Source organism: Microcebus murinus, chromosome 12 (assembly GCF_040939455.1).
Source record: "Microcebus murinus isolate Inina chromosome 12, M.murinus_Inina_mat1.0, whole genome shotgun sequence".
NCBI lineage: Eukaryota > Metazoa > Chordata > Mammalia > Primates > Cheirogaleidae > Microcebus > Microcebus murinus.
This window is the reverse complement of record NC_134115.1, coordinates 15,952,003-15,978,014: the sequence shown is the minus strand read 5'-3', so window position 1 is coordinate 15,978,014 and position 26,012 is coordinate 15,952,003. Positions and strand designations below refer to the sequence as shown.

Sequence of the window (26,012 nt, the reverse complement as noted above, 5' to 3'; positions counted from 1 at the left end):
ATAGGGATTTGCCTATCAAATAATTATATAGCAAAAATAATTAAAATAGTGTGGTTATGGCACTTAGGTTAACAGAGCAATGTACCAAAAAATAAAGTTCAGAAAGAGACTTGAGATATAAGAATTTACTGTAATGTAAAGGTACTGTTTTTAAAAAGTGAGAAAAGGCTGAATTATAGAATTAATAGGTTACAGGACAAATGGATAACTGGGAAAAAATCAAGTTAAGTATTTGTCATCTTGTACCATACACCAAAATAAATAAATTCAAGTTTAAAAAATTATCCCAAAGTCATATTTTAATAAGAATATACATTGGTTCTATTTATCTAAGGAATAATGTGGCAACAATAACATATTCCACAAATACTGAGCATCTAACTGTTAGGTGCTGGGCATACAATGGTTAATAGAACTGAAAAGACTCTTGCCTTCATAAGACTTGTCTGGTACAGGAGACAGATATTACATAAACAAATGCTGCAATTAGAAACCAAAGTTTAAGCTATGAAGGAAAGAAACACAATGCTATAAAGGAAAAAATGTGGATTATTTCCTTGCGGATCAGAGAAGCTCTAAGATAGTGACACTTAAGATGAACTTTGAGTGATAGGTAAGAATTGGCTAAGTAAAAAGTAGAGGTAAGAGCTTTATAGGTAGAAAGAACAGTATGTTTAAAGGCCCTGAGGCAGAAAGGGCCTGGGTAATTTAAAGAAAAAAAGAGGCCAGTGTGGTTGGACCACAGTAAGGGAGAAGATAGCACAAGATGACTTTGGAAAAACTGGTAGAGACCTAATCTCAGAGGGCTTTGTAGGCTATCAGGACAGCCTGCATATTATTCTGAGTAAAATGGAAAGCAGTGAAGGATTCTGTGCAGGACTGTTGGAATTATGTCTATGTTAGATGTATGTTTGTGAAGGAACCCTTTGCATGCTGAGGTAAGACAGATAAAAAGATCCCTTTCATTGCTACTACAAACCCAGATCAGATGAGATTATGCATTGTATTGGGATAGAAGCAAGTATAAATGAAGATAAGTGTATCTCAGAAATATCTGGAGGCAGAATCACCAGCATTTAATGAGGGTGAATGTGGCAGGTGAAGAAGATGGACACTGCAATCCAAGTTTCTAGTTCAAGGAATATGGTGGCTGAATCAAAATTAGAAATACTACAAATTAAAAGATCTCACTTCTAGGAATTAATCTCAAATAGACACATGAGAAAGGGAAGTATCTATCAGAGTTTTCACTGTAGATTTATCACAACAAAAAACTGGACATTAATTTAAATGCCAAACAATAGAATATAGGCTAAACATACTGAAAACTCTTAAGTCACCAAAAATGATGACTTAGAACTATAAAATATATTTGCATGATATCAAAATTATAATGATATGTACAAAGAAAAAATTCTGGATATGTACAAAGAATGATATGTACAAAGAAAAAATACACCAAAGTCTTAATAATAACTATCTTTGCACATGGAATTATGAAAGATTTCACTTTATTGTTTAAAACTTCTTTTTATCAAAATTATATTATATTGAGTATATTATCATGGAATAAATACTATTTTACTTTTGAAAATAAATGGAACTATACAAGTATTTTTTAAAATATAGATGAGTATGACTATCATCTTTGAACAGAAAAGACCTTCTGAAATTGACACCAAAGAGAGAAAACTGATTAAAAGATTTAATTTGATGAAAAATCTCATAAAATACTATAACAAAATCAAGAGGTAAATGAAAAACTGGGAAAACTAGTTGCAACCAATATGATAGACATATGACTAATAAACATGATAAAATGTAATTTCACTAGTAAGCAAAGTGATATTTTATCAAATTGGTACATTTTAAAAAATTTTTCTTAGTGTGGATAATTGAAGGCAATTTACTTATAAACTGAATTATTTAATGTGTAAGAATTACTTAATGCCTGGAAATGCTAACCATCTGTATTTAACTGAATAAGTGGTCCATATAACAGTTTCTTCATTACTGTTTCCATAAACCCATAGAAAAGTAGAATCATGCCAAAATACCACTACTGTAGTAGTTTTTTTCTAGGTGAATGAGATTAAGGTAATTGTTTTCCCACTACATATGCAAATTGGGGATAATGGTACCCTCAAACTTCATAGTTAATTGTTGAAAATCAAATGAGAGCATGCTTTTTAAATACTTAATACAGTGCCTAACATATATATACAAGCACTTAAATATTTATTTTTGCCATTACATTTCTTCATTTTACTTATCAGTAGTTTCCAAAATTTCTACAATAAACAGATATTACTTTTGAAAACAGAAAGTCATATTGTTGTAATGTATACTCATTTTTAATGAAGTCTTATATTTCAATAAATACATTTTTAAAATTATCTTCTAAACAGAAGATACTATACTAAAATGGGGATAAAGGATGCATAAAGATAAAGTCTATGCCCACAACGGACTTGCAACCTATTAAGTATGGTAAGAAAGATGTGCTATGTGAAATGTGCTATAAGAGAAACAAAATACTATGGGGTATCAAAAATGAAAAGATCCTATCCAGGTTTTCTGTTTCTGTGTTTGGGGCGGGGTTAGGGCAGTGAGAGAGGGCACCTTCAGGGAGAAGGTGACATCTGAAATGAATCTTGAGCAAGGCTGGAAAGGGCTCAGCATTCTGTGATAAGAGTGGTCTGCTCCAGCTAGAAAAATATTTGGAAGCATACATATAGCTAAACTTAACCTGTAGAACAATGCTTTGAAACTTATTTGACAAAGACCCATGATAGGAATGCTTTATATCATGACTTAAAATGCACGCACACATAAACGTATGTATGTACATATGTATATATGTTGTGCATGTATACACAGAAAAAAATGTCATAAAATATAAATAAGTGTCACATACTCTGATGTTTTCTCCTGTGTCATTTTTTTTTTTTTTTAGTAATCTACTAAAGTTGATTTTTTTTTTTTTTTGAGACAGAGTCTCACTTTGTTGCCCAGGCTACAGTGAGTGCCGTGGCATCAGCCCAGCTCACAGCAACCTCAATCTCCTGGGCTCAAGCGATCCTACTGCCTCAGCCTCCCGAGTAGCTGGGACTATAGGCATGCACCACCATGCCTGGCTAATTTTTTGTATATATATTTTTAGGTGGTCGATTCATTTCTTTCTATTTTTAGTAGAGACGGGGTCTTGCTCAGGCTGGTTTTGAACTCCTGACCCCGAGCAATCCACCCGCCTCGGCCTCCCAGAGTGCTAGGATTACAGACGTGAGCTACCACGCCCAGCTACTAAAGTTGATTTTAGGACCTATTAAATGGGTTAGGAAACTCAATTTGGAAAGCACAGCCAAGGAATTTAAATGACCAGGTCAGGTCAAGGACATTGTACTTAATCCAACAGACACTAAAGTGTAAGCGCACAACATGCATGGGGGAAATCATGCTTTATAAAAAGGCATCTGTTAGCAGTGTGTAAGGTAAATTAGCTGGCATTAAAGGCAAGAGGCAGAAAGATTGGTTAGATTACTGAAATAACAACAGTAAGAGAAAATGAGGTCCCAAATTAGAGAAATGTTAGTGAAAATGGAAGAGAACATAGATTTAAGAAATATTTCTCCTTCCATCTTGTGCCCTCAAAAAAAAAAAAAAAAAAAAGAAATATTTCAGGCTGGTGTGGTGGCTCACGCCTGTAATCCTAACACTCTGGGAAGCCGAGGAGGGTGGATTGCTTGAGGTCAGGAGTTCAAAACCAGCCTGAGCAAGACCCCGTCTCTACTAAAAATAGAAAGAAATTAATTGGCCAACTAAAAATATATATACAAAAAATTAGCCGGGCATGGTGGCGAATGCCTGTAGTCCCAGCTACTCGGGAGGCTAAGGCAGTAGGATCGCTTGAGCCCGGGAGATTGAGCTTGCTGTGAGCTAGGCTGATGCCACGGCATTCACTCTAGCCTGGGCAACAAAGTGAGACTCTGTATCAAAAAAAAAAAAAAAAAAGAAAGAAAGAAAGAAATATTTCAAAGATTTAAAACTCTAAAATCTTAAAAAACAGAAAAGTGAAACGGGAGGTTTAGAATCTGTGTATCTGGATAAAATGATGAAGCAAAAAACAGAGATGACAGAACTCCAACTAAATGGTTGGTCTGGAGAGTCAGATGATAAGCTTGGGTTTGGACACAGTGAGTATAAGGTATCCATTGAACAAAAGGGTGGAATATGCCACAAGGGCAATTAATAAAACTGAGCCCGGAAGGCCACAAGAGGGGATAGGATCAGGTAGTGGTTGATCTACACAATGCTAGTGAAGTTGTAGAGATATTAGTGAGCACATATCCTGCTGCTTAATGACAATATGTTGATATACATCAAGAATAACACTTATATATCTTTTGATTCAATTACTACTTAAGAACTTATTCCAAGTGATTCACCAAAAAAATTAAATACATGAAGATATTTCAATGAATATCAAACAATCAATTCTAAACAATGTTTAATAATAGGGCAATGGCCAAGCAAATTACAGCATGTTAATATGATGGAATATAATATATGGTTTACAAAAATAAATATAAAACTATACTCATAGTTACCATTATTTTAAAATACCTATATATGTGACATTTTCCTAGAAACAGACTATTCAAAAATGAAACCAAATGTAGTGCTAAGAATAGTAGACTTTAGATTGATTTATTTTTCACCTTTAAATAATTCCTGGTATATTAGTGTATGTATAATTAAAAATGATCTTAACCTTGGCAAAAAGAATGAGCTTTCTTTCTCTAAGAAAGGAACGCAATGGGGAGAGGAAAGAGGTAGATACAGAGAGAGAAGTAGAGAATTCTTAAATGGCTTTAATCTTCTTTTTCCCCCCTCTACACTCAATAACATAATAGACAAAACAATTTTATTTATGAAAAACGTCACACACACCAAAGAATTATATGTACACATATATATAGGACACACTGTGGAAAAAGAAAAATAGTCCAATATGCAGATTAAGAATTTGTGAACATTATCAACACTTTGGCAGCCCCCATATGCCTCTCCCTAATCCCTTTCCTTCCCCTCTAGAGGGTATCCACTATTACAAATTTTGTGATTCTCTCTCTGTTAAGTCTTTTACTACATGTATATGAATCTATGAATATATTAAATTTTCTATGTTTTGAAATTTATATAAATGGTATCAAACTATTATTATTTGATGACTTTTCATTAAACTTTACATTCTTGCTAGTCATCCATGTTGCTATGTGTAACTATAGCTCATTTATTTCTCCTATTGATTTGTTATTACAAACAATTTAGTTTTGAACATTTTTCTTTTTTTTTTTTTATTTATTTATTTATTTTTAGACTAGTCAAGTGCAGTAGTGAGGAGGGGGGAAAGTAGTAGAACAAGGAGTTCAATCTGTAACTGACTGTGAACAATCACGTGAGATAACTCACTACTTTCGGACCAGCCTGAACATTTTTCTTGAACATGTCTCTAGGGGTTAATTTGGGGGTAGAATTTCTAGAACATAGGCCATGCACATCATCTTCAACTTTAAAAGTTGATACCAAATTATTTTCTAAAATGGTTATTTAATCATATTCCCACTACTAGTGTTACTGCTGTTCTATACCCTTATTTAGTATAATCTTTACCATCCTTCAGTTTTTCCCAGGCACTGCAGTGAAATTAATATTACTATATAAAACTGTTCTTTGCTCAAAACCCTTCAAAAATTCTTTACTGTCTACTGACTAAATTATAAACCATACTTTAGATTTTCCACAATCTTTTCCAACCTATCTTACCAAACTTACATTCTTCTGGGAACCCTGTATTTTAATTAAACTGATTTATACTTCACTGCCTCCCTACTTTTACTTAAGGCATTCCAGTTTTTTCTTCCTTACCTCTGCATGTTCAAATCCTATTTCTTTAAATTTCCAATTCAAGTGCTATTTTCTCCTTACAAAGCCATCTCTGAACCCTATTCCTGTCAATTACTACAGCACTTTATCAGTATTTCATTTTTTTGGACTTAGTGGTTTTTGCCTGTACAAAAATAATTTTCTATTAGATGCATTCTGCGTGCAATATGCTCTCCTAAGCATTTTAACTCATAATTGCTAACTTTCCTAATAATGGTGGCAAGAAAGCCAACATAACACAGCTGATTAGCTGCAGAACTGTATTTTGTTATTAGGTTTGTTTGATTTCAAAATCTGTTCTCTTTCCACTATACCACACTAACGCTTTGGTTTTATTATATCATTAATACTAATCATTTAATTAAACATACATACTCAACTTTGCTCTACAAAGGGCTTGAGGGATCTAAGTATTAATATTTGCTGAAATATATTAATATCATTCCTTCTATCCAAAAATGATCTGAAATGGCTTAAAAAAGACTGTATAAAGGAGAAAACCATAATCAATGAAAAAGGAGGAAGTGAATATGCTAACCATAAATGTTAACAGGGATACATGGACTGTACATAAAATTTGGCAGTCAAACCAAGACAGGAAAACACTAAATTTAATTCAATACCAGAAAGGAAGAAGCTCACAAATACCTCAGGGTAGGCAAGGATTTCCCACTAATAAGTTGAAAATGGATTCATTTTCATTCATTCATATGGAATAGTGTTCCTTATAAACCAATCTTATTGCTGCATTAAGTAAAAGGTCCTTACAGCCTCTCCTGTGCCCCATATAACAAAAACAACATGGAAGGTATTTAATTTGTTGAAGGACTAAATGTATCAGTTTTCTTAGTCAACAAAAAGATAACATCCATCAAAGAGAATAAAACGATGGGAACCAGGTTCTAGAATTTGAAATAGGTATTGTAGGAATTTGTCAATGTCAGAAAGAGATAAATCAAAGGACTGTTAAGGAGAAGTGAGAATATGACAAAAGTTACATAGCACCAGTTTCCAGATAAGAACATTAACACTGTTTTAAGAAATAATTTCCAGCAATATCTGGTGACCCAGGAATTAAATTAGAATAGAGAAAGTAGACAATACTGTGAGAGCCAATCTGCATACTGGCAAGAAGAAAATAACAGAAAATTAAGGAAGTAAGGGGAGGCTGGGGACAGTGGCTCACGCCTGTAATCCTAGCACTGGGAGGCCGAGGCGGGCGGATTGCTCAAGGTCAGGAGTTCGAAACCAGCCTGAGCGAGACCCTGTCTCTACCAAAAATAGAAATAAATTGATTGACCAATTAAAAATATATATACAAAAATTAGCCGGGCATGGTGGCGCATGCCTGTAGTCCCAGCTACTCGGGAGGCTGAGGCAGTAGGATTGCTGAGCCCGGGAGATTGAGGTTGCTGTGAGCGAGGCTGACACCACGGCACTCACTCTAGCCTGGGCAACAAAGTGAGACTCTGTCTCAAAAAAAAAAAAAAAAAAAAAAAATAGAAAGAAATTAACTGGCCAACTAAAAGAAAAAATAAGCCGGGCATGGTGGCGCATGCCTGTAGTGCCAGGTACTCAGGAGGCTGACACAGAAGGATTGCTTGAGCCCAGGAGTTTAAGGTTGCTGTGAGATAGGCTGACGCCACGGCACTCTAACCGGGGCAACAAAGTGAGACTCTGCCTTAAAAAAAAAAAAAAAGAAGGGGAAAGTATTCATGGGGTCATGACTGAGATTATTTATTTACTACAAGTTTTGGGCTGGGAGAATCAATGGACTGGAGGCCAACCTAAAGTAAGGTATAGGTTCACAGTTAAGAGGAAGACAGACAGAGTAGGGATTATGGTGACAAAAATAAATGCAGACTGAGAGGTAACACACTTTCTCTATATGATGAGAATTAAGATGCGGCAGTGGGGATCTTGGGAGTAGGTCACACCTCTTCCTGCAACTAGGAGTGGAGTATAAGAAGAGAAAGCATTTTTCCCTCAAATAATATATTTTGGGTAATGCTGGTCTGTAGCAGAGGTTAGCCAATTTTTCTTCTGTGAAGGGACCAACAGTAAATATTTTAGGCTTTGTGGGTTATAGATAGTCTCTGTCACATATTCTCTTTTCTTTTTTTTAAACAGTATTTTGAAAATGTAAGTACCATTATTAGTTCATGGCCCTCACAAAAAACAGACCACCAACCAGATCTGATTTACAGGCTATAGCTTGCTCTGCTGCATAGGATAAATTCTAACTTCTTAATTTCACAGAAAAGACCTTTATAACATAAACCCAATCTATTTCTCCAGTCATGTCATCCCACACTCAACCCCAAACTTATTGCAGAATTTTTCAGTTTCCTGAATACTCCATCTAAGTCCTTTTATAACCTGGGACCCTTTTGAATTGCAGTCTTTCTCCATTTCTCCACTTATACAGTTATTCATCACTCAAAATCCAGCCCAAATGTCACTTTTCTTATATACCCATCACAATTTACCCAAGTAGCGATCTATTATCTTTACTATTCAAAACTTTTTTATTGTTCATGTCTCCCTTAAAATCTTCATTGTGCTGAATCACAATCACTTTACAGGTCTACCTCTGAGTGTCTAAAGAAAGAAAGGTCTTATCCATCTTGGTATTGTCACTCCCTCATACCAGCATAGCATACAGCATATGCTCAATAAATAGTCATCAATAACTGAACTGTTTCATACAGTATGAGTATACTTCATACGTTTTAATATAAATATCTGTTGATAATGACTAAGATGATATCCTAAAACTGTTACATATAATCATAATTGGAGTCTACTGCTTGCTTTTTCAAAAAAAAAAAGAAAAATTGCATTTAATTTCACTGTGATTTTAAAAGAATTTTCTACTTTACATGCCTGGTTGTGTTCATGAGCTGTACAATTATCTGTTCCATTATATTCTGTAAGTTGTTCTCTTCTTTTTTCTCTAATAAGAATTTTATGAACATCATCTTCCAGTCTATTGAAGAATCCTCCATCATGTGACAAAGTCTGAGAAGAACTCAATTCCTGTCAAAAATGAATTATAATTTACTATCATTCAACACAAAAGTGTATGCATTTAATAAACCTAGTCAGCCACGAGAATGATTAAAAAAATGAAAGAAAAATGATAGCTAAGACACAATCAACCACTCGACCCTTCTCTTACCTCTAGAAGATAAACAGTACAGATACATTTGCAAATATTCTTTTCTTACTTCTTTGTATTTTTTAAATTAGGTATGGCTTGATTTAAAATTTTTTATTATTGATATACTATACAATTCAGCCAAACAAGTCAATCATTTTTTAATATACTCAGAGTTGTACAACCATCACTACAATCAATCTTTTTTTTTTTTTTTTTTTTTTTTGAGACAGAGTCTCGCTTTTGTTGCCCAGGCTAGAGTGAGTGCCGTGGCGTCAGCCTAGCTCACAGCAACCTCAAACTCCTGGGCTCGAGCGATCCTTCTGCCTCAGCCTCCCTGGTAGCTGGGACTACAGGCATGTGCCACCATGCCTGGCTAATTTTTTATATATATATCAGTTGGCCAATTGATTTCTTTCTATTTATAGAAGAGACGGGGTCTCGCTCTTGCTCAGGCTGGTTTTGAACTCCTGACCTTGAGCAATCCGCCCGCCTCGGCCTCCCAAGAGCTAGGATTACAGGCGTGAGCCACAGCACCCGGCCACTACAATCAATCTTATAACATTTCCATCGCCCCAAAAAGAAACTTTATACCCATTAGCAGTCACTCTTCATTTCCTCCTAATACTTCTCCTAGCCGCAGGCAACAATAATCTATTTTCTGTCTCTATAGATTTTCCTATTTTGGACATTTCACATACATGGAATCATTCAATGTAGACTTTCATTTGGCTTCTCTGACTTAGCAAAGTATTTTCAAGGTTCATCCATGTTCTCGCATATATCAGTACTTTATTTCCTTTTATTGCCAAATAATATCCTGTTCTACATTTTCTGTCTCCATTCACTGGTTGACGGACATTGGAGTTGTTGTTACTTTCTGGCTAATATGAATAATGCTGCTGTGAACATTCATGCACAATATTTTGGATAGACATGTTTTCAATTCTCTTGTGTATATACTTAAGATTAGAACTGCTAGTAACTCTATGTTTAACCTTTTGAGGTATTGCTGGATAGTTTTCTAAAGCAGTCCATCATTTTACAATCCCATCAGCAGTGCAAGAGGGTTCCAGTTTCTCCATATTATCACCAACACTTATTATCATCTCTTTGATTATGCTACCCTAACAAGTATGAAGTGGTATTTCATTGTGGTTTTGAGTTACATTTTCCTGACAGCTAATGGTGCTGAGTATCCTTTTACATGCTTATTCGAGATTTGTTTATCTTTTTGGAGAAATGTCTACACATATCCTTTGCCATTTTTAAATTGGGTTACTTGTCTTCTTATTTTTGAGTTGTAAGAGTTCTTTATAATTCTAGGTATCTACACCTTATCTAATATCTTAGACTTGCAAATATTTTCTCTCATTCTGTGGGATATCTTTGCACATTGTTTACATTCTTTTATCACAAAAGTTTTTAATTTTGATCAATGAAGTCCAATTTATCCAAGAAACCATTGCCTACCTCAAGGTCACAGAAATTTACTCCTACATTTCCTTCTAAGAGTTTCACAGATTTAGTGTCTATATTTAGTTCTGTGATGCATTTTGAGTTAATTTTTGTGTATGATGTGAAGAAGGGATCCAAGTTCATTCTTTTACATGAGGATATCCAGCATTATTTGTAAAAAGACTATTCTTTCCCCCATTCAACTGTGGTGGAACTTTTGTTCAAAATCAGTCAACATAAATGCCATGGTTTGGTTTTAGATTCTTAATTCTATCAATCTATATGTCTTCTCTTTAAATAAACTTAATTTTTGAATAGTCTTAGATTTAGAGAAAAGTTGCAAAGACAGTACTTGGAGTTCACACATACCTCTCACTCTGTCTCCTTTGTCCTGAACATCTTACATGATTATGTATATTAGTTACAACTAAGGAATCAACACTGTTACATTACTATAACTAGACTCCATAGCTTATTCAATAGATGTCACTAATTCTTCCCTGTTCTTTCTCTGTTTCAGGATCCAATCCAGGATACCATATTAAATCTAGTTGTCATGTCTCCTTAGTTTTCTCAGTCCATTACAGTTTCTCAAATTTTGTTTTTGATGATCTTAACAATTTTGAGGAATTCTGGTCACATTAGTCAGGTATTTTATATAATGCCCCTTGCTTTGGGTTTATCTGTTATTTTCCCATGGTTAGGCGGAGGTTTTTGGTTTCATGGAGGAGGAGCACAGGAGTGTAGTCCCCATCTCATCACATCATATCAGTGGTATGTGCAATCAACGTGACTAATCCTTGATAACATCTACATTGATCACCTGGTCAGTGCTGTGTTTGCCAGCTTTCTCTATGTAAAGTTACTTTCCCTCTCTTTCCATACTTATCCATCAGAAGCAAGTCACTAAGCATAGCGCATACCCAAGAGTAGGGAGAAGAATTAAACTCCATCTCCTGGAGGGGAAATATCTACATAATTTATTTGGAATTCTTGTGTATGGGAAATTTGTCTCTTCTCTCCCACTGACTTATTCAATTGCTTATTTATATTAGTATTGACTCATAGATATGCACTTTATACTTTGGGTACCAATATTATATTAATTACTTTGTTTCTCAAATTGTGCCCACTCTGGCCATTGGGAGCTATTTCAGATTGGTTCCTATGTCCCTTTGATACATCCCCATCCTTTTGTTTTTTGAGTACTTCTTTAATTTCTGGTACGAGATGCTCCAGGCTCATCTTATATATCCTCTGTCACAACCCTAGAAGCAGCCATTTCTCTAAGGAGTCTGAGTTCCTTTTATTGGAGAATCCCAATTAGAATCACCGATCAATTTTAACATCATAAAAATAACCAGACATTCTATGATCCCCTGATGTGACATGACAGGAAATATATCACACTACCTGGAAGTACTCTTGCCTCCCTCATCTCAAGAAATTGCCTCCTTCATCTCAAGAAAATAACCTGAATCTATCAAGCTTCAAGAAAAAATTAACAGTTTATAAGAAATCCTGTAAAGCTATAACTGTGAGATCTCCAAGTAATTATGTGATCTCTCCTGAGGTGAAGCAACAGATAGCCACTGACAGTAGGGAGTAAAATGGAGAGTCCTAAAGCTGTCTAAATGCCTGGACCTGGTTAACCATAAGGCCAGCTCTTCCTCATCTTTCATGGTTTGTGTATATGAGCCAAAGAAGCATCTCTTTTTCACATATGCTGGATTGAGTTGGGCTTCTGTTATAACCAAAGAGAGCTAACAAATATAATACATATAAAGAAAGGCATGGGAACAAGAATGAGGTCAGCACATTGAGAAGAGTAGGAAACAGCCTGAATTACTTAGGTAAAACCAGACTTCAGGTGAGATTTTTAAAAGCTAGGTTGAATTTATTTGCTCTAAAATTTAACAGTCTAACTTTATTATTGCTACTCTCCTATGTTTTGGCAGTATTAACTATAAGGTTCATTTTAAAGCATATGTTTCTTTATTTTTTAAATCACACATTTATCATAATTTTAGAAATCAACAGATCCAAAATTACTTTTCGTAATATAACTAGGGCCCTAAAGTGAATAAATTATTTGTCCACGTCCATAACTAGATAAAGGTAGACATGGTGGAAGCATAGTATGATAAAAGGGAAATAGGTGACTGTGGAGGTAGACAAAACTGGGTTTGTTTCCTGGCTCCTTCCCTCACCCAGTCCTTTTTATTTTTAATAGAATTTTTTTAATAGGCAGTATATAGACATGATAGAAAATTCAAACATTTATATTGTGAAAAGTAAGCCTTTTCTCCTATCCTTGTCCTAGTATCACCCCCACCCCGCCTCTGGCAATCACTATTACAGGTTCTTGGGTACTCTTCCCAGAGAAAGTCTATTCAAGCATATTGAAGAACTGATTTTTTATACTTCAAGACATATGACTATCACTAAAATTTTTAAAACTATAAAATCATACTATTATATAAGGACTAGAATCAGGAAGGCCAGGTAAAAGTGGGACTGGAGAGAAAGGAACAGTCATACTCCTCCTAACAGTACTGGCATTTAAAAAGGCAATATATTAAAATTAAAAAACAAAACTTTACAATTAAAAAGTGGGCAAAAGGACATGAACAGAAACTTTACAAAAGACAGACTAATGGCCAACAAAAATGAAAAAATGCTCAACATCTCTAATCATCGGGGAAATACAAATGAAAACCACAATGAGACATCACTTAACTCCTATGAGAACAGCTTCTATCAAAAAATCCCAAAACAACAAATGTTGATGTGGCTGCAGAGAGACAGGAACAGTCATACACTGTTGGTGGGACTGCAAACTAGTACAGCCTCTGTGGAAAGCAATATGGAGATACCGCAAAGAGCAAAAAGCAGAACTACCATTTGATCCAGCAATCCCATTACTAGGCATCTACCCAAAAGAGCATAAGATATTCTATTATAAAGACATCTGCACTTGAATGTTTATAGCAGCACAATTCACTATTGCAAGGACATGGAAACAACCCAAGTGCCCGTCAATTCATGAGTGGATTATTAAAATTTGGTATATGTTCACAATGGAATATTACTCAATTCTAAGAAATGACAGTGAGCTAGCACCGCTTATACTATCCTGGATTAAGCTTAAGCCCATTATCCAAAGTGAGGCGACACAAGATCACAAAAATGGGCTCCACATATACTCGCCATCAAATTGGTACCTACTAACACTATGGTGCTCAAAGGGTGGTGGTGTTCACCAGAGATTCATGGGTTGGGAGGTAGACGCACATCTTAGGGATGTGGTGAGTATCGTGGAGGGGAAGGGCATACCTCTATCCCTTGCTAGAGAGAGGCAAAGATATAAAATGTAACCAAAATGTTAAAAAAAAAACATTTATCGGGTGTCATTTATCTGGTGGGAGGGGGGAGGAGGGGTGGGTACATACATACATGAGTGTGATGCGCAGTCTGGGGAATGGCCTCGCTTGAAGCTCTGACTTGAGGGGGGAGGGGGGCAAGGGCAATATACATAACCTTAACATTTGTACCCCCATAATATGCTGAAATTAAAAAAAATTGGGTTGTACAGTGATAAATGCTGAACTTATTATTTTGCTGTATTACAAATAATTCAGCATTTTGAATGTAATCAAATATTTCCAAATTTAAAAAGGGATGGAAAGCGAAAAATAAAGCCCGATCAAGAGAAGTTAAATCACTTCCCCAGGGTCAGACACTTAGTTAATATTCAAACTAAAACCAGAACCTAGGTCTCCTAACTCCTAGTTTAACAGATACTGTGGCCGGGCATGGTGGCTCACGCCTGTAATCCTAGCACTCTGGGAGGCCGAGGCGGGTGGATCGCTCAAGGTCAGGAGTTCGAAACCAGCCTGAGTGAGACCTCGCCTCTACTAACAATAAAAAGAAATTAATTGGCCAACTAAAAATATATATACAAAAAATTAGCCAGGCATGGTGGCACATGCCTGTAGTCCCAGGTAGTCGGGAGGCTGAGGCAGTAGGATCGCTTGAGCCCAGGAGATTGAGGTTGCTGTGAGCTAGGCTGACGCCATGGCACTCACTCTAGCCTGGGCACAAAGTGAGACTCTGTCTCAAAAAAAAAAAAAAAACAAAAACAAAAAACCAGACACTGTGGTTTGGGTATTATAATCTAGGTTTCTTGACCCCTCTTTTCCTCAACCATGATATTGCTTATAATCTTCTTTTGAGTAACTGGAAAAAAAAAAAAAAAAAAAGAAAATTATCATGGCTATTTCTTATACATGTGACAGATTCCCAGATTTTCACAGTCCAGAGAGGCCTAATACTGTAATGACAGAATTGGTAGTTATGCAGAAAGCTTTATCATTTTACTTTGTTAACTCCTGTCTCATTCTTCTCTGGTTGAAACATAGGACTATTCTAATCTACATGAGATATTTAAGACTATGATGCCATCAATATGCTTATAAAATTCATCTTTTCGGCCGGCCGTGGTGGCTCACGCCTGTAATCCTAGCACTCTGAGAGGCCGAGGTGGGCGGATTGCTCGAGGACAGGAGTTCAAAACCAGCCTGAGCAAGAGCGAGACTCCGTCTCTACTATAAATAGAAATAAATTAATTGGCCAACTAATACATATAGAAAAAAAATAGCTGGGCATGGTGGCACATGCCTGTAGTCCCAGCTACTCAGGAGGCTGAGGCAGCAGGATCGCTTGAGCCCAGGAGTTTGAGGTTGCTGTGAGCTAGGCTGATGCCACGGCACTCACTCTAGCCTGGGCAACAAAGCGAGACTCTGTCTGGAAAAAAAAAAAAATTCATCTTTTCATCTCATTTTAATACATTTTTAGCTAATTCAGATAGTGTTAGTGCCCAATTTGTCCAGTAAAATTTGAAGCTCAAATAAAAAGACAAAGAAAGAAGCTTACCATACCCAGAGAAGAATGAATATTACTATAATTTCCTCTTATTATAAATGTCCTGTTATTATTCTATCAGAGTGAGGCCCTAAAAGAAGAAACCAGGATCCTTTGCTCCACTGAGGAATTATGTTAATATTTGTCTCTTTGATTAAAACAAAAAAAAAGTTGGCTGGTCTGATGGTAGTAGATTTTCAGAACTTACTAACATTAGCATCACTAAAGTTATATATAATCCCTTACTGCTAAATCTTGCTGGCTAAAAATATAAATAAAAATAATAAAAAATTAAGAAAAAAAGACAGACTAATAACCAACAAACATGAAAAAATGCTCAACATCTCTAATCATCGGGGAAATAACAAATGAAAACCACAATGAGACATCACTTAACTCCAATGAGAACAGCTTCTATCAAAAAATCTCAAAACAACAAACGCTGATGTGGCTGCAGAGAGACAGGAACACTCCTACACTGTTGGTGGGACTGCAAACTAGTACAACCTCTGTGGAAAGCAATATAGAGATACCGCAAAGAGCAAAAAGCAGAACTACCATTTGATCCAGCAATCCCATTACTGGACATCTACCCAAAGGAACAAAAGACATTGTATAAAAAAGACATTTGCACTCAAATGTTTATAGCAGCACAATTCACAATTGCAAAGATGTGGAAACAACCACATCTGTGTCCATCGATACATGAGTGGATTAATAAAATGTAGTATATGTATACCATGGAGTTCTACTCAGCCACAAAACACAATGGTGATCTAGCACCTTTTGCATTATTAGCCTGGATAGAGCTGGAGCCCATTCTACTAAGTGAAATATCACAAGAATGGAAAAACAAGCACCATATGTACTCACCATCAAATTGGTATTAACTGATCAACACTTATGTATATATTTAGTAATAACATTCACTGGGTGTTGGGCAGGTAAGAGAGAGGAAGAGGGGATGGGAATATTCACACCTAATGGGTGCAGTGCGCACTGTCTGGGGGATGAACATGCTTAAAGCTCTGACTCAGGTGGAGCAAAGGCAATATACATAACCTAAACATTTGTATCCCCATAATATGCTTTAATTAATTAATTAATTAATAAGAATTAAAAAAAACTTTAGAATCAAATAATATTTCTTAAAAGGCATGCTGGAGGTTTTATAAAAGTATGCACAGGCACCTACTGTTATTAATTCTGCTTGTCTAGCATTCCCTTCATATCATCTTGACTATACTGTGGTGAAGAACACATAGGGGACTGAGGTAGCAGTGGCAGTCAACATCTCCTGGACATTTAACGAAGAAAAGCTAATTGTGTCCCATTCCCTACTCCTACAAGTGTCATTTTTACTCTAACAGTTCTAGTGTGATAGAGATTACCAAGAATTAGAACTGGGAAGAAAGCACTGAGATTAATAACACATAATCAAGATGGAAAGGAAAAGAAAAAAGGGAATGATAAAATTAACCTGAGAACAAGTTTAGCCAGCAGTTAGAGGAACGCACATGCAGTTCAGGGATCCCTCATCACCCATCAATAAAGTAAAATATCTTTGGCAAGTGAGAAGAATATTGTTCTCAACAAAGGTCAGGAACTTCAGGGTAGCCATGAAAAAAATCTCTTGGCATAAGTATTGTATTAAAGATAGAAAGAATTAAGTCAGTCATTCAGCATACAATTTAACAAGGACTACTACATTTTCAGGAGCAGAAAAGATATTTAATTTTAGAGCTCAAATAGAAAAATTTTTTTAGACTTTGTTTTTGGATTCTCTGAAAAAAATTTCTTCTAAATTCCTAGAGGCGTGGTATAGCCATTGCAACATTTAAATATTTAAGTCCCAGAAAGTGAGCGATACCTCTAATGAAAATGGAACATAACTTTGGTACTTTTAACAAGTATCAAAGGATTATGTGAATTACATATTCTTTGGGCCAATTTCTTAAAACTGGTATGTGGGAAATAAATTATAATTAGACTGCATTTACAAATATAGAACTTGTCTTAATCATTATTTTATTACATACCAAATTATTTAATAATAGGAGACAATAAGAACACAGCTCTAAAATAACAAGGAAAGACAAAACATATTATTCCACACACAAAGTTTGTTTAAATACAAATCATCTTTAATATACTAAAATAGGTAAGATCCTGTCAGTCTATATTGTTTGTTGTTCTTTTAAATCAGGAAAAAAGAAAAGCAAACATGGAACAGTTTACAGAATTATTTTTTTATTCCACTAACAGTTGTTGGTAATCTCTTAGAAATAGGGTATACCATTTGTACCTGCCTTTTCATCTGCATAAAACTAACTCCCAGATAAATCAATGTAAATTAGAATCAGCCCAAAAGTACATTTTCACTTTCAAATATGGAATTGATATTCAATCTATTTATGTGGTCATTTAAATTTTAATCTAAGAAATAGTGATAGTGGTTTGTAAATAACTTAAAAAGAATTTCAACCATCTATTTTAACAACAAATCAATTTAATGTTTGCAGGCATAGTAAAGGACTAAATTATTAATATAGTCATAGTTATTAAAATATGTTTTTTTTAAAGAAATGAACTTCACTTTCCTAACCTGGCAAGCAAATGCCAAAAACCAATAAATAAATAAATAAAAGAGGTCAGAAACCATATATATATTTTCTAAAGTGAGATCAGGAGCTGTATGACTAGGAAAAAAAATAATGGAATTACAAATAAGAATATATAATGGAAGAATAATGAAACCTTGAAATTATTATCTAAAGAAATGAAAAAATTATAACATTTATTAGTATCTTCTTCAATGTTAGAGGATTTTTTATAATACTATTGTCTTCCAATTCTAAAAGATTTGTAGAGGCTGTACTAGAGTCTTAAAAGAACACAAAAAAAGCCCTAACACCAGAAAGGCATGTAGATGCACTATCTTCTAATGGTGAATGGTAAGAGAAGTATATAGGTTACTCTTCCCGGTGGGTATATCTGTAGAATCACAGCTCACCTCAAATTTCCATAATTCCAAAATACCTTGACACATGGTCTCAGAATAGGTTTTTAATAAAGATTAAAATATAGACTTGGAGATTAAACCAATTTTCACCAAAATTTTAAGCTTGGCACACATGTGGTAACTTTTTGGCTCACACACAGAGATATACAAATTAGGATGATAAAACCAAATGATTTCATGCAAATAATTGTATTTTTATTCTAATATATTTTATATCTCTATAATTCCAGAAACACAAGTGGGTTCACTCAAGACAAACCTATGGGTTGTTCTTTAAATGACTATGACTCAAAACACACTTACTGCTAAATACTGAAGTATTATTTGTAAATCATCAGTGTTTTCTACAATACAAGATGATTATAATAAGACTTACCTCAGTCTTTTTACTAATGTGATCTGTAAATGAAAAAAAAAAAAGGTGAGACTTCCTTGAAGGGAATTAACATACAAAAAATATTTTAACATGTAAAAAAATAATTGAAAGAATTTCTAAATTAAGTTATAGAAATCATTTAAGGATTTTCTAGGACTCACACCTGATTTGCTTTTCTAGGCATAAGATGTTAAAATTCAGTACATAATTACTAATTTGATCAGCTTAGGGTCCAGGTCTTCTATCCCAGCAAATGCCACACATACCAATGATATTATGAAATTTTAAGCATATGCATTCCATATAATTTAGTTTTTCTGGTTTCACATAATTTGGGGGGTAGGGGAAGCAAATGGGGAACACAAATAGTCCAAAATCAAACCACAGGTTATTATAACTGCAAAAACTGTTCAGATTACTGCCTTTGTGTAATGATATAAAAGTAGAATAGTAATTTTTGTCCTTAAAATCTATTAGCTATTTTATTTTAAAAATATACATGACAGTAATTTGATAATACTATGGAAAAAATCCTAAAAACTGATGTATATTTATAGAATATAAAAAAGAACTCATTACAAATATATCTAGATGAAACAAATCACTGATTAAAAGCAACACAGTATTTCTGGAAAAGTATTATTGAGAGTAGAATGAGGAATGGAAGACATAAGGGAATCTATACACATACAAGGTTGAATCTAAATACAAATAGCAAGCAAGTACTCTTATTTAAAATGGAGATGATCAGGATCTCTAATATTTAACAATGCTTCTTGTGTACCACAGAAATTTTCCATTCTCAAGGACTAACAACAATAGAATAGCTTTCTTATGACAAAGAATCTAAAAGTTGGTCCAGTTCTCTAAACATCTCTTGATCAGAACATAGTAAATTCCAAAATCACCAGGTGAAGATCAAACTACCAAATCCTGGTAGGTTACAGTCATTCTTCTAGCATGTTCTACTTGGCATACAATGTGATGCCAGAGCCCAAGAAAGAACCACAACTGTGTTAATCATTACTTGCAAAAGCTGTATAGCTTCCCTTGAATGGTATCATATTGATGTGTCTTTCAATGCATCTAATAAACTTACATACTACTGAAGAAATAAAACAGATGGAAATAAATTAGGAGTTTTAAAAAGCATTCTTTTCATACTTCTGCCTATTTTTAATGAAATATATTTCTTATATGAAATATTTCTTACTAAACTTGGGAATTTTATTTTAACATGAGTGTGTTCTTTTAACTCCAAAGGTAAGTAGATTAATTACTGGCAGACTGTAGAAAAAACTTTCTTGATCCTCAAAAGAAAACAATATGCTCCTCTATACTTATTACTAATTTCGCAGACAGGTTTGTTTCTAAAAACAGTATTTAGCTTTTTTATTTTTATTTTTTGAAATTATTGCTAAGGTATCATTTATCCTCACAGAAAAATGCCCAATGTGCTAAGGCTAAAATCACATGAATCAAATAAATTGCTCTGTCAATGAACAAATAGCTGTTCATACAGTCAGCGACCACTCTGACTGGTATAGACACAGTGCTATTCAATACAAATTTCTGTGATGATCGTAAAGTTCCATAGCTCCATTAAAATGGAAGCTACTGGTCACATGTGGCTGCTGAGCATCTGAAATAAAGGAACTAGATTTTAAAATTTTAATTAATTTAGATTTAAATTGCCACACATGAACAGGGCTACCATACTGCACAGCACAGGTTAAAGATTTTTACCATTTCCTACATTAAAAATAATGTCCTTTTTGGTCTGTCTTCAAAAGTCTAGTGCAGGCATCCTCAAACTATGGCCCATGGGCCATATGTGGGTGCTTTTTGCCCATTTGTTTTTTTACTTCAAAATAAGGTATGTGCAGTGTGCATAGGAATTTGTTCATAGTTTTTTTTAAACTATAGTCTGGCCCTCCAATGGTCTGAAGGACAGTGAACTGGCCCCCTGTTTAAAAAGCTTGAGGACCCCCAGTCTAGTGGATGGTAACATTTCTTTTGTCTTCTCTGTTCGATAATAAATACAAACAGGGCCAGGCGTGGTGACTCATGCCTGTAATCTCAGCACTTTGGGAGGCCGAGGAGGGAGGATCAACTGAGGCCAGCAGTTTGAGACCAGCCTGGGCAATTCAGCAAGACCCCGTCTCTCCAAAAAATTTAAAAATTAGCCAGGCATGGTCACACACGCCTATAATCTTAGCTACTCTGGATGCTGAGGCAGGAGGATTGCTTGAGCCCAGAAGTTTGAAGCTGCAGTGAGCTATCATTGCACCACTGTGCTCTAATCTGGGCAATAGAGTGAGAATCTGTCTCTAAAAAAAAAAATAATAATAATTAATTAAATACAAATGACATTATAAAACAGTTTTCTGGCATTAAGTATTGTTTTAAAATTTTTATTTTAATTTTCTAAGATGCAATTCTAGATAACTTGAAAAGGGTGACCAATAATGGCTAAAATCTAAAGATATTATTCCTGGCCTACTTTAAGCCAAACCACTTCATGTATAAGGACAATAATATGTTTCAAGATGACTCAGAAACTACAAATGTCAATTTTTATTTTCAGTAAGTTAAAAAGGACAAACTCAGAAATACAAAGAGATAAATTCTTACTTAAGTTTTACTTAAGGAGTTTTAATGAGTGGGTTTAAATTACTTTAAAACCCCAAATGGTTTCAGGTTATTTCCAAATAGGTTGCTACAGTCTGAGTTTGTCCCCTCTAAAACTCATACTGAAATTTAACTGCCATTGTAATAGTATTAAGAAGTGGGACGTTTAAGAGGTGATTAGGCTTGAGGGCTCCACCCTCACAGGTGGGACTGGTTATAAAAGGGTGAGTTCAACTGCTCTTGCCTTCATTCTCGCCCTCTTGCCTTCACTCTCGCCATGTGATGACATATCAAGAAAAACCTCATCCAAAGCTGGCATCTTGATACTGGCCTTCCCAGCCTCCAGAACTATGAGCCAATAAATGTCTGTTCATTATAAATCATCCAGTCTCAGCTTGGTGCAGTGGCTCACACCTGTAATCCCAGAATTTTGGGAGGCCGAAGTGGAAGGGTCACTTGAGGTTAGGAGTTTAAGACCAGCTTGGACATCAACAACAAAAAATCAGCTGGGGGCGGTGGTGCATGGATAGTCCCAGGGAGGCAAAGGCATGAGGATTGCTTGAGCCCAGGAGTTTTGAGGTTGCAGTGAGCTATGATCACACCACTGCATCCCAGCCTGGGTGAAAAAGAGATCCTGTCTCAAAGGAAAAACAGAAAAGAGCCTCGTATATTATCCAGTCTCAGATATTCTGTTATAGCAGTACAAAACAGACTAAGACACAGTTTTATGCTTTTTATATTCTAAATGACACAATAACAAAACAATCTTTACTTATTTTAAAGATCAGGTATTACAACTTAAAGATAAGACTTCGAATAGTTCTTTTAGCATAACAGATATTGTACATACATTACCTTCAGATTGAAAATCTTTTAGTGATACTGTGAGAGGTTTGTCTTTTCCCTGATGATTCTTTCTTTTATCTTTTTTGTTTATAACTTTTGACTGAGTTGAAGCATTTTCAGCATTTTCATACTCCTAAAAAGAATTATCAACAACAGTTAAGTTCAGTTTACACACTGTAAAATCAATTCACCAATAAGTAACATGTTCCTTAGGGTTTTATTTTTCAAAGATAAAAGGTAAAATAAATAAAAATAATATATAAATATTATATAAATAAAATAAAATATTTATATAAATAATTTATATTATTATAATTATATAATTATATAATATAAATATATAATTTATATATTTATATGATATAAATATATAATTTATATATAATATAAATATATGTAAATATAAATAAAAATATTATATAAATAAAATTATATAAATAAAATAAAAAGTCAAAAGTTAGGCTAGCAAAATTATATAAAAGGATACCTGTTTGTTTATATACTCAATCACTTGCATCTTAAACATTAAAATAAAAACAAAAAATTACGCCTTAGTGTATATAACCCCCTCCTCCTTGCCACCTGCTTCTTCTTCCTTTTAAGAAAAAGTCAATTTCCTTTCTTACCCCACTGAAATCTGGCTTCTGCTGTTCTCTGACACTAAAAATTAAGGTCAACTTCTTATTTACCAAATCCAAAAGACATTATTTTTTCAAGTACATCTTGATTTTCTTAATACATTTCTGACTACTCCTGAGTTTCCTTTGCTGGCTTCTTTTCTCAATCTTCTTTTTAAAAATGTAGTTTCTGTTCACCATTATTCCATTCTTATCCTATTCTTATGCTTCATGCCCATTATTCTTTAATCTCAAAAGTTTAAAGTTCTACCTACACACTGATTTCCATATGTACAGACAATTCAACTGAAATGTTCAATAAGCATCTCCACACTCAATGTGTTATATCTTTCCATCCCACCACCTTGCCTTCCCCACTTAATCCTCCACCTTGTTATGCCACCACCATCTACACAACTTAGCTAGAAACCTCAGAGTACCCTTGCCTACTCTCCTACATCCTTTAATCCAAATTAATTACTAGATCTTATTGAATTTATCTCCTAAATATCTCTTAATTCTATTCTCTTTTCTCTCTGTACATTCTGTCATTCCCCCTATCTTCTTTTGCTTGGACACTGCACCAGTCTCTAATTTTAGCCCTTCAATTCATCTTCTACACTGCTTCAGCATGAGTTTCTAAAATGAAAACCCAAAATCAGTCTAAAACTTAAAAATATTCAATAGATTTTTCCCAACAGATATATAAGACCCAATCTCCTGGGGCCAGTACATAAGGTTCTTTATATCCTATCCTCTGGCCACATCTCCAGTAGTTCTAGGTCTCTAAAACACAGTTTTTCAAATATGCTGTACTCTTTCACACATACACATATACCTGCCACTCCTTCCCTGATAATGCCTACTTTCCTCTTGTCTACCATGTGAACTTCTAATACATCTAATAAGACTCTTCTTTAAGAATTCTTTCCTAAAGCACATCCCCACCAAAAGCACTGAAAAGTCTCCTATTTTATGAATTTCCGCTGCACTGAGAACGTATATCTCTCAACAATATCACTATAATTATATATGTATTTCCCTCCTCTAAACTCAAGGGCTGGGACCATGTCCTTATCTTTGTATTGTGTGCCTAACACATTTTGTCCAATCAATAAATATTCAGTGAATAAGTGATAGAACAGAATGTAAAATGCCATCTCAAACTTTAGTTATCTATTATAAAGGTCCTTAGGCTAAAGGAATTATACTTGTTTTATTTGAATATTGACTTAAAACTCAATGACTACATCAATGTAATCACATCAAACAAAAGAAGTTCCTCCATTCTCTTAGAGTCACTACTGTCTGATAAAACCAATGCGTTTGGGTAACCAGGCCTATGACGGTGTCAAGAAAACTGGCTAGGGGTATGATATTTTATCAATGCCATTTGCTCTATTCCTCCTATAAGGATACAGCTAATCCTCTAGCTTTAGACATAGATCTAACAACAATGACTATTGTATGATAATATTCTATTTGATAAATTTTATCTCCTAATTAAAGAAGACAGGAAGACCTTTTCAGTATAATCTGAAAGCCCATTTAAATTATGAAATCACAGCTACATCCATTTTTGTAATTGCCTGCTTTTGTGTCTAAGTGGACATGTAACAAATGATGATAGTCATTCTTGATTATTTGGGATAACAGGAATAGGAATATGGAAATAAAACAAGCATATATTGTGTACAATGTCCACTTTACTGGCAACTTTTATCCTTTTCCCTTGAACTGTGAAACTACAAATAAACAGCAAAATCATCTGCTGTGAATTTTCATTCCTCTCTTCCTTTCATCTTGGATGAAGGCACTACTATAAAATGGCATGGCCAAAAAGCCTTAAACATGACCACAGGCTATTTATGATCAATCACTGAGTAATCACAAGTTGAATAAATTTTATGAACCAAAAAAGAATCCCAATAAATGTTAAAAACTAAAATGTTAAATCATATGAAGATAATCAATGCTCAATTTAAATATTGAAACTAGAAACCAATACTACATTTTACTTAAATGTTCCTACAGTCATAAGCTATAGAATGCATTTCAAAACACAACCTAATATCAAAGCTGAGTGATAAATGCTGAGTTTATGAGGCCAAAATATAAGAATGGCTTTGCATTTACTTTACTTACTTATAGTGTATCTCTGGCAGAGGGTCTCTTAATGAATGCCCGTGTACTGTAGTACCCATGTTAAATTTTTTAATCTATTTACTTTCTATGTTCACTTAAAATTAAAATAAATAATCTTTTATGAATTTCATTCCCTCTCTTCCCTTCATATCTTGGGTGGAGAAACTAAACATGCCTAGCCACCAGACAAAGCTTAGTCCACATGTTTCTGCTGTCTCTCAAAACTTGAGAAGAAATCCCATATGAAAACTTCTTGAAAATATTTTGTTACAATGATAAATTTTTAGGACAAACTTTAAAAAAGAACTTGTATGTGAAGTTCATGGAGGATAGTCCTAACGTTTGATCCCTTAAACTTCTAAAATATCTAAATAAATAAATGTGTAAATACCTTTTTGTGCTCTTCATATTCTAACTTACTTAGCAACAATGCCTTCTCAAGATCTGCTTCAAACATTTCAGATGTCAGCTAAAAAAAAAAGTTTCATAATAAACAGATGGTAACATTATACCATACTAGCAAAATAACCATGACACATGACAATATGTAGAGGAAAAGAATACAAATATGTTAAAAAATACAGGTTCTCGAAAGTTACCTAAACATGTCAAACTAGAGACACCTGTATTTTGTAGAAGATAACAAAGCACAATTTCCAATTTTGAGATTTCTATTTCCGCCTTCATTGTTAATTGTCTGTTGTACATGATATAACCTTACTTTTTATTTTAAAATCTCACAAATAGACAAATATATTAGATGTAAAAGACGCCATCCACTTTAGGAAACTGGAAAATTATAATAGTGATTATTACTCAAAAATATAAGAATACTGAAAAATAACTCAATAGGTATTATTAAACATAACATACCATTTCCTGAATATA

General features: G+C 34.4%; 1 protein-coding gene across 1 annotated transcript in view; it reads right to left on the bottom strand.

The window, feature by feature from the left end:
* Positions 1–26,012, bottom strand: part of GKAP1 (G kinase anchoring protein 1) — a 68,130-nt gene that overhangs the window by 14,339 nt on the left and 27,779 nt on the right. The window contains exons 5-8 of the mRNA XM_076008585.1: positions 25,516–25,593; positions 22,372–22,495; positions 18,886–18,908; positions 8,829–8,985 (exon numbers count right to left, since the gene is read on the bottom strand). Coding sequence (XP_075864700.1) covers positions 8,829–8,985; positions 18,886–18,908; positions 22,372–22,495; positions 25,516–25,593 — 382 coding nt within the window. The remainder of the gene's footprint in view (positions 1–8,828; positions 8,986–18,885; positions 18,909–22,371; positions 22,496–25,515; positions 25,594–26,012) is intronic.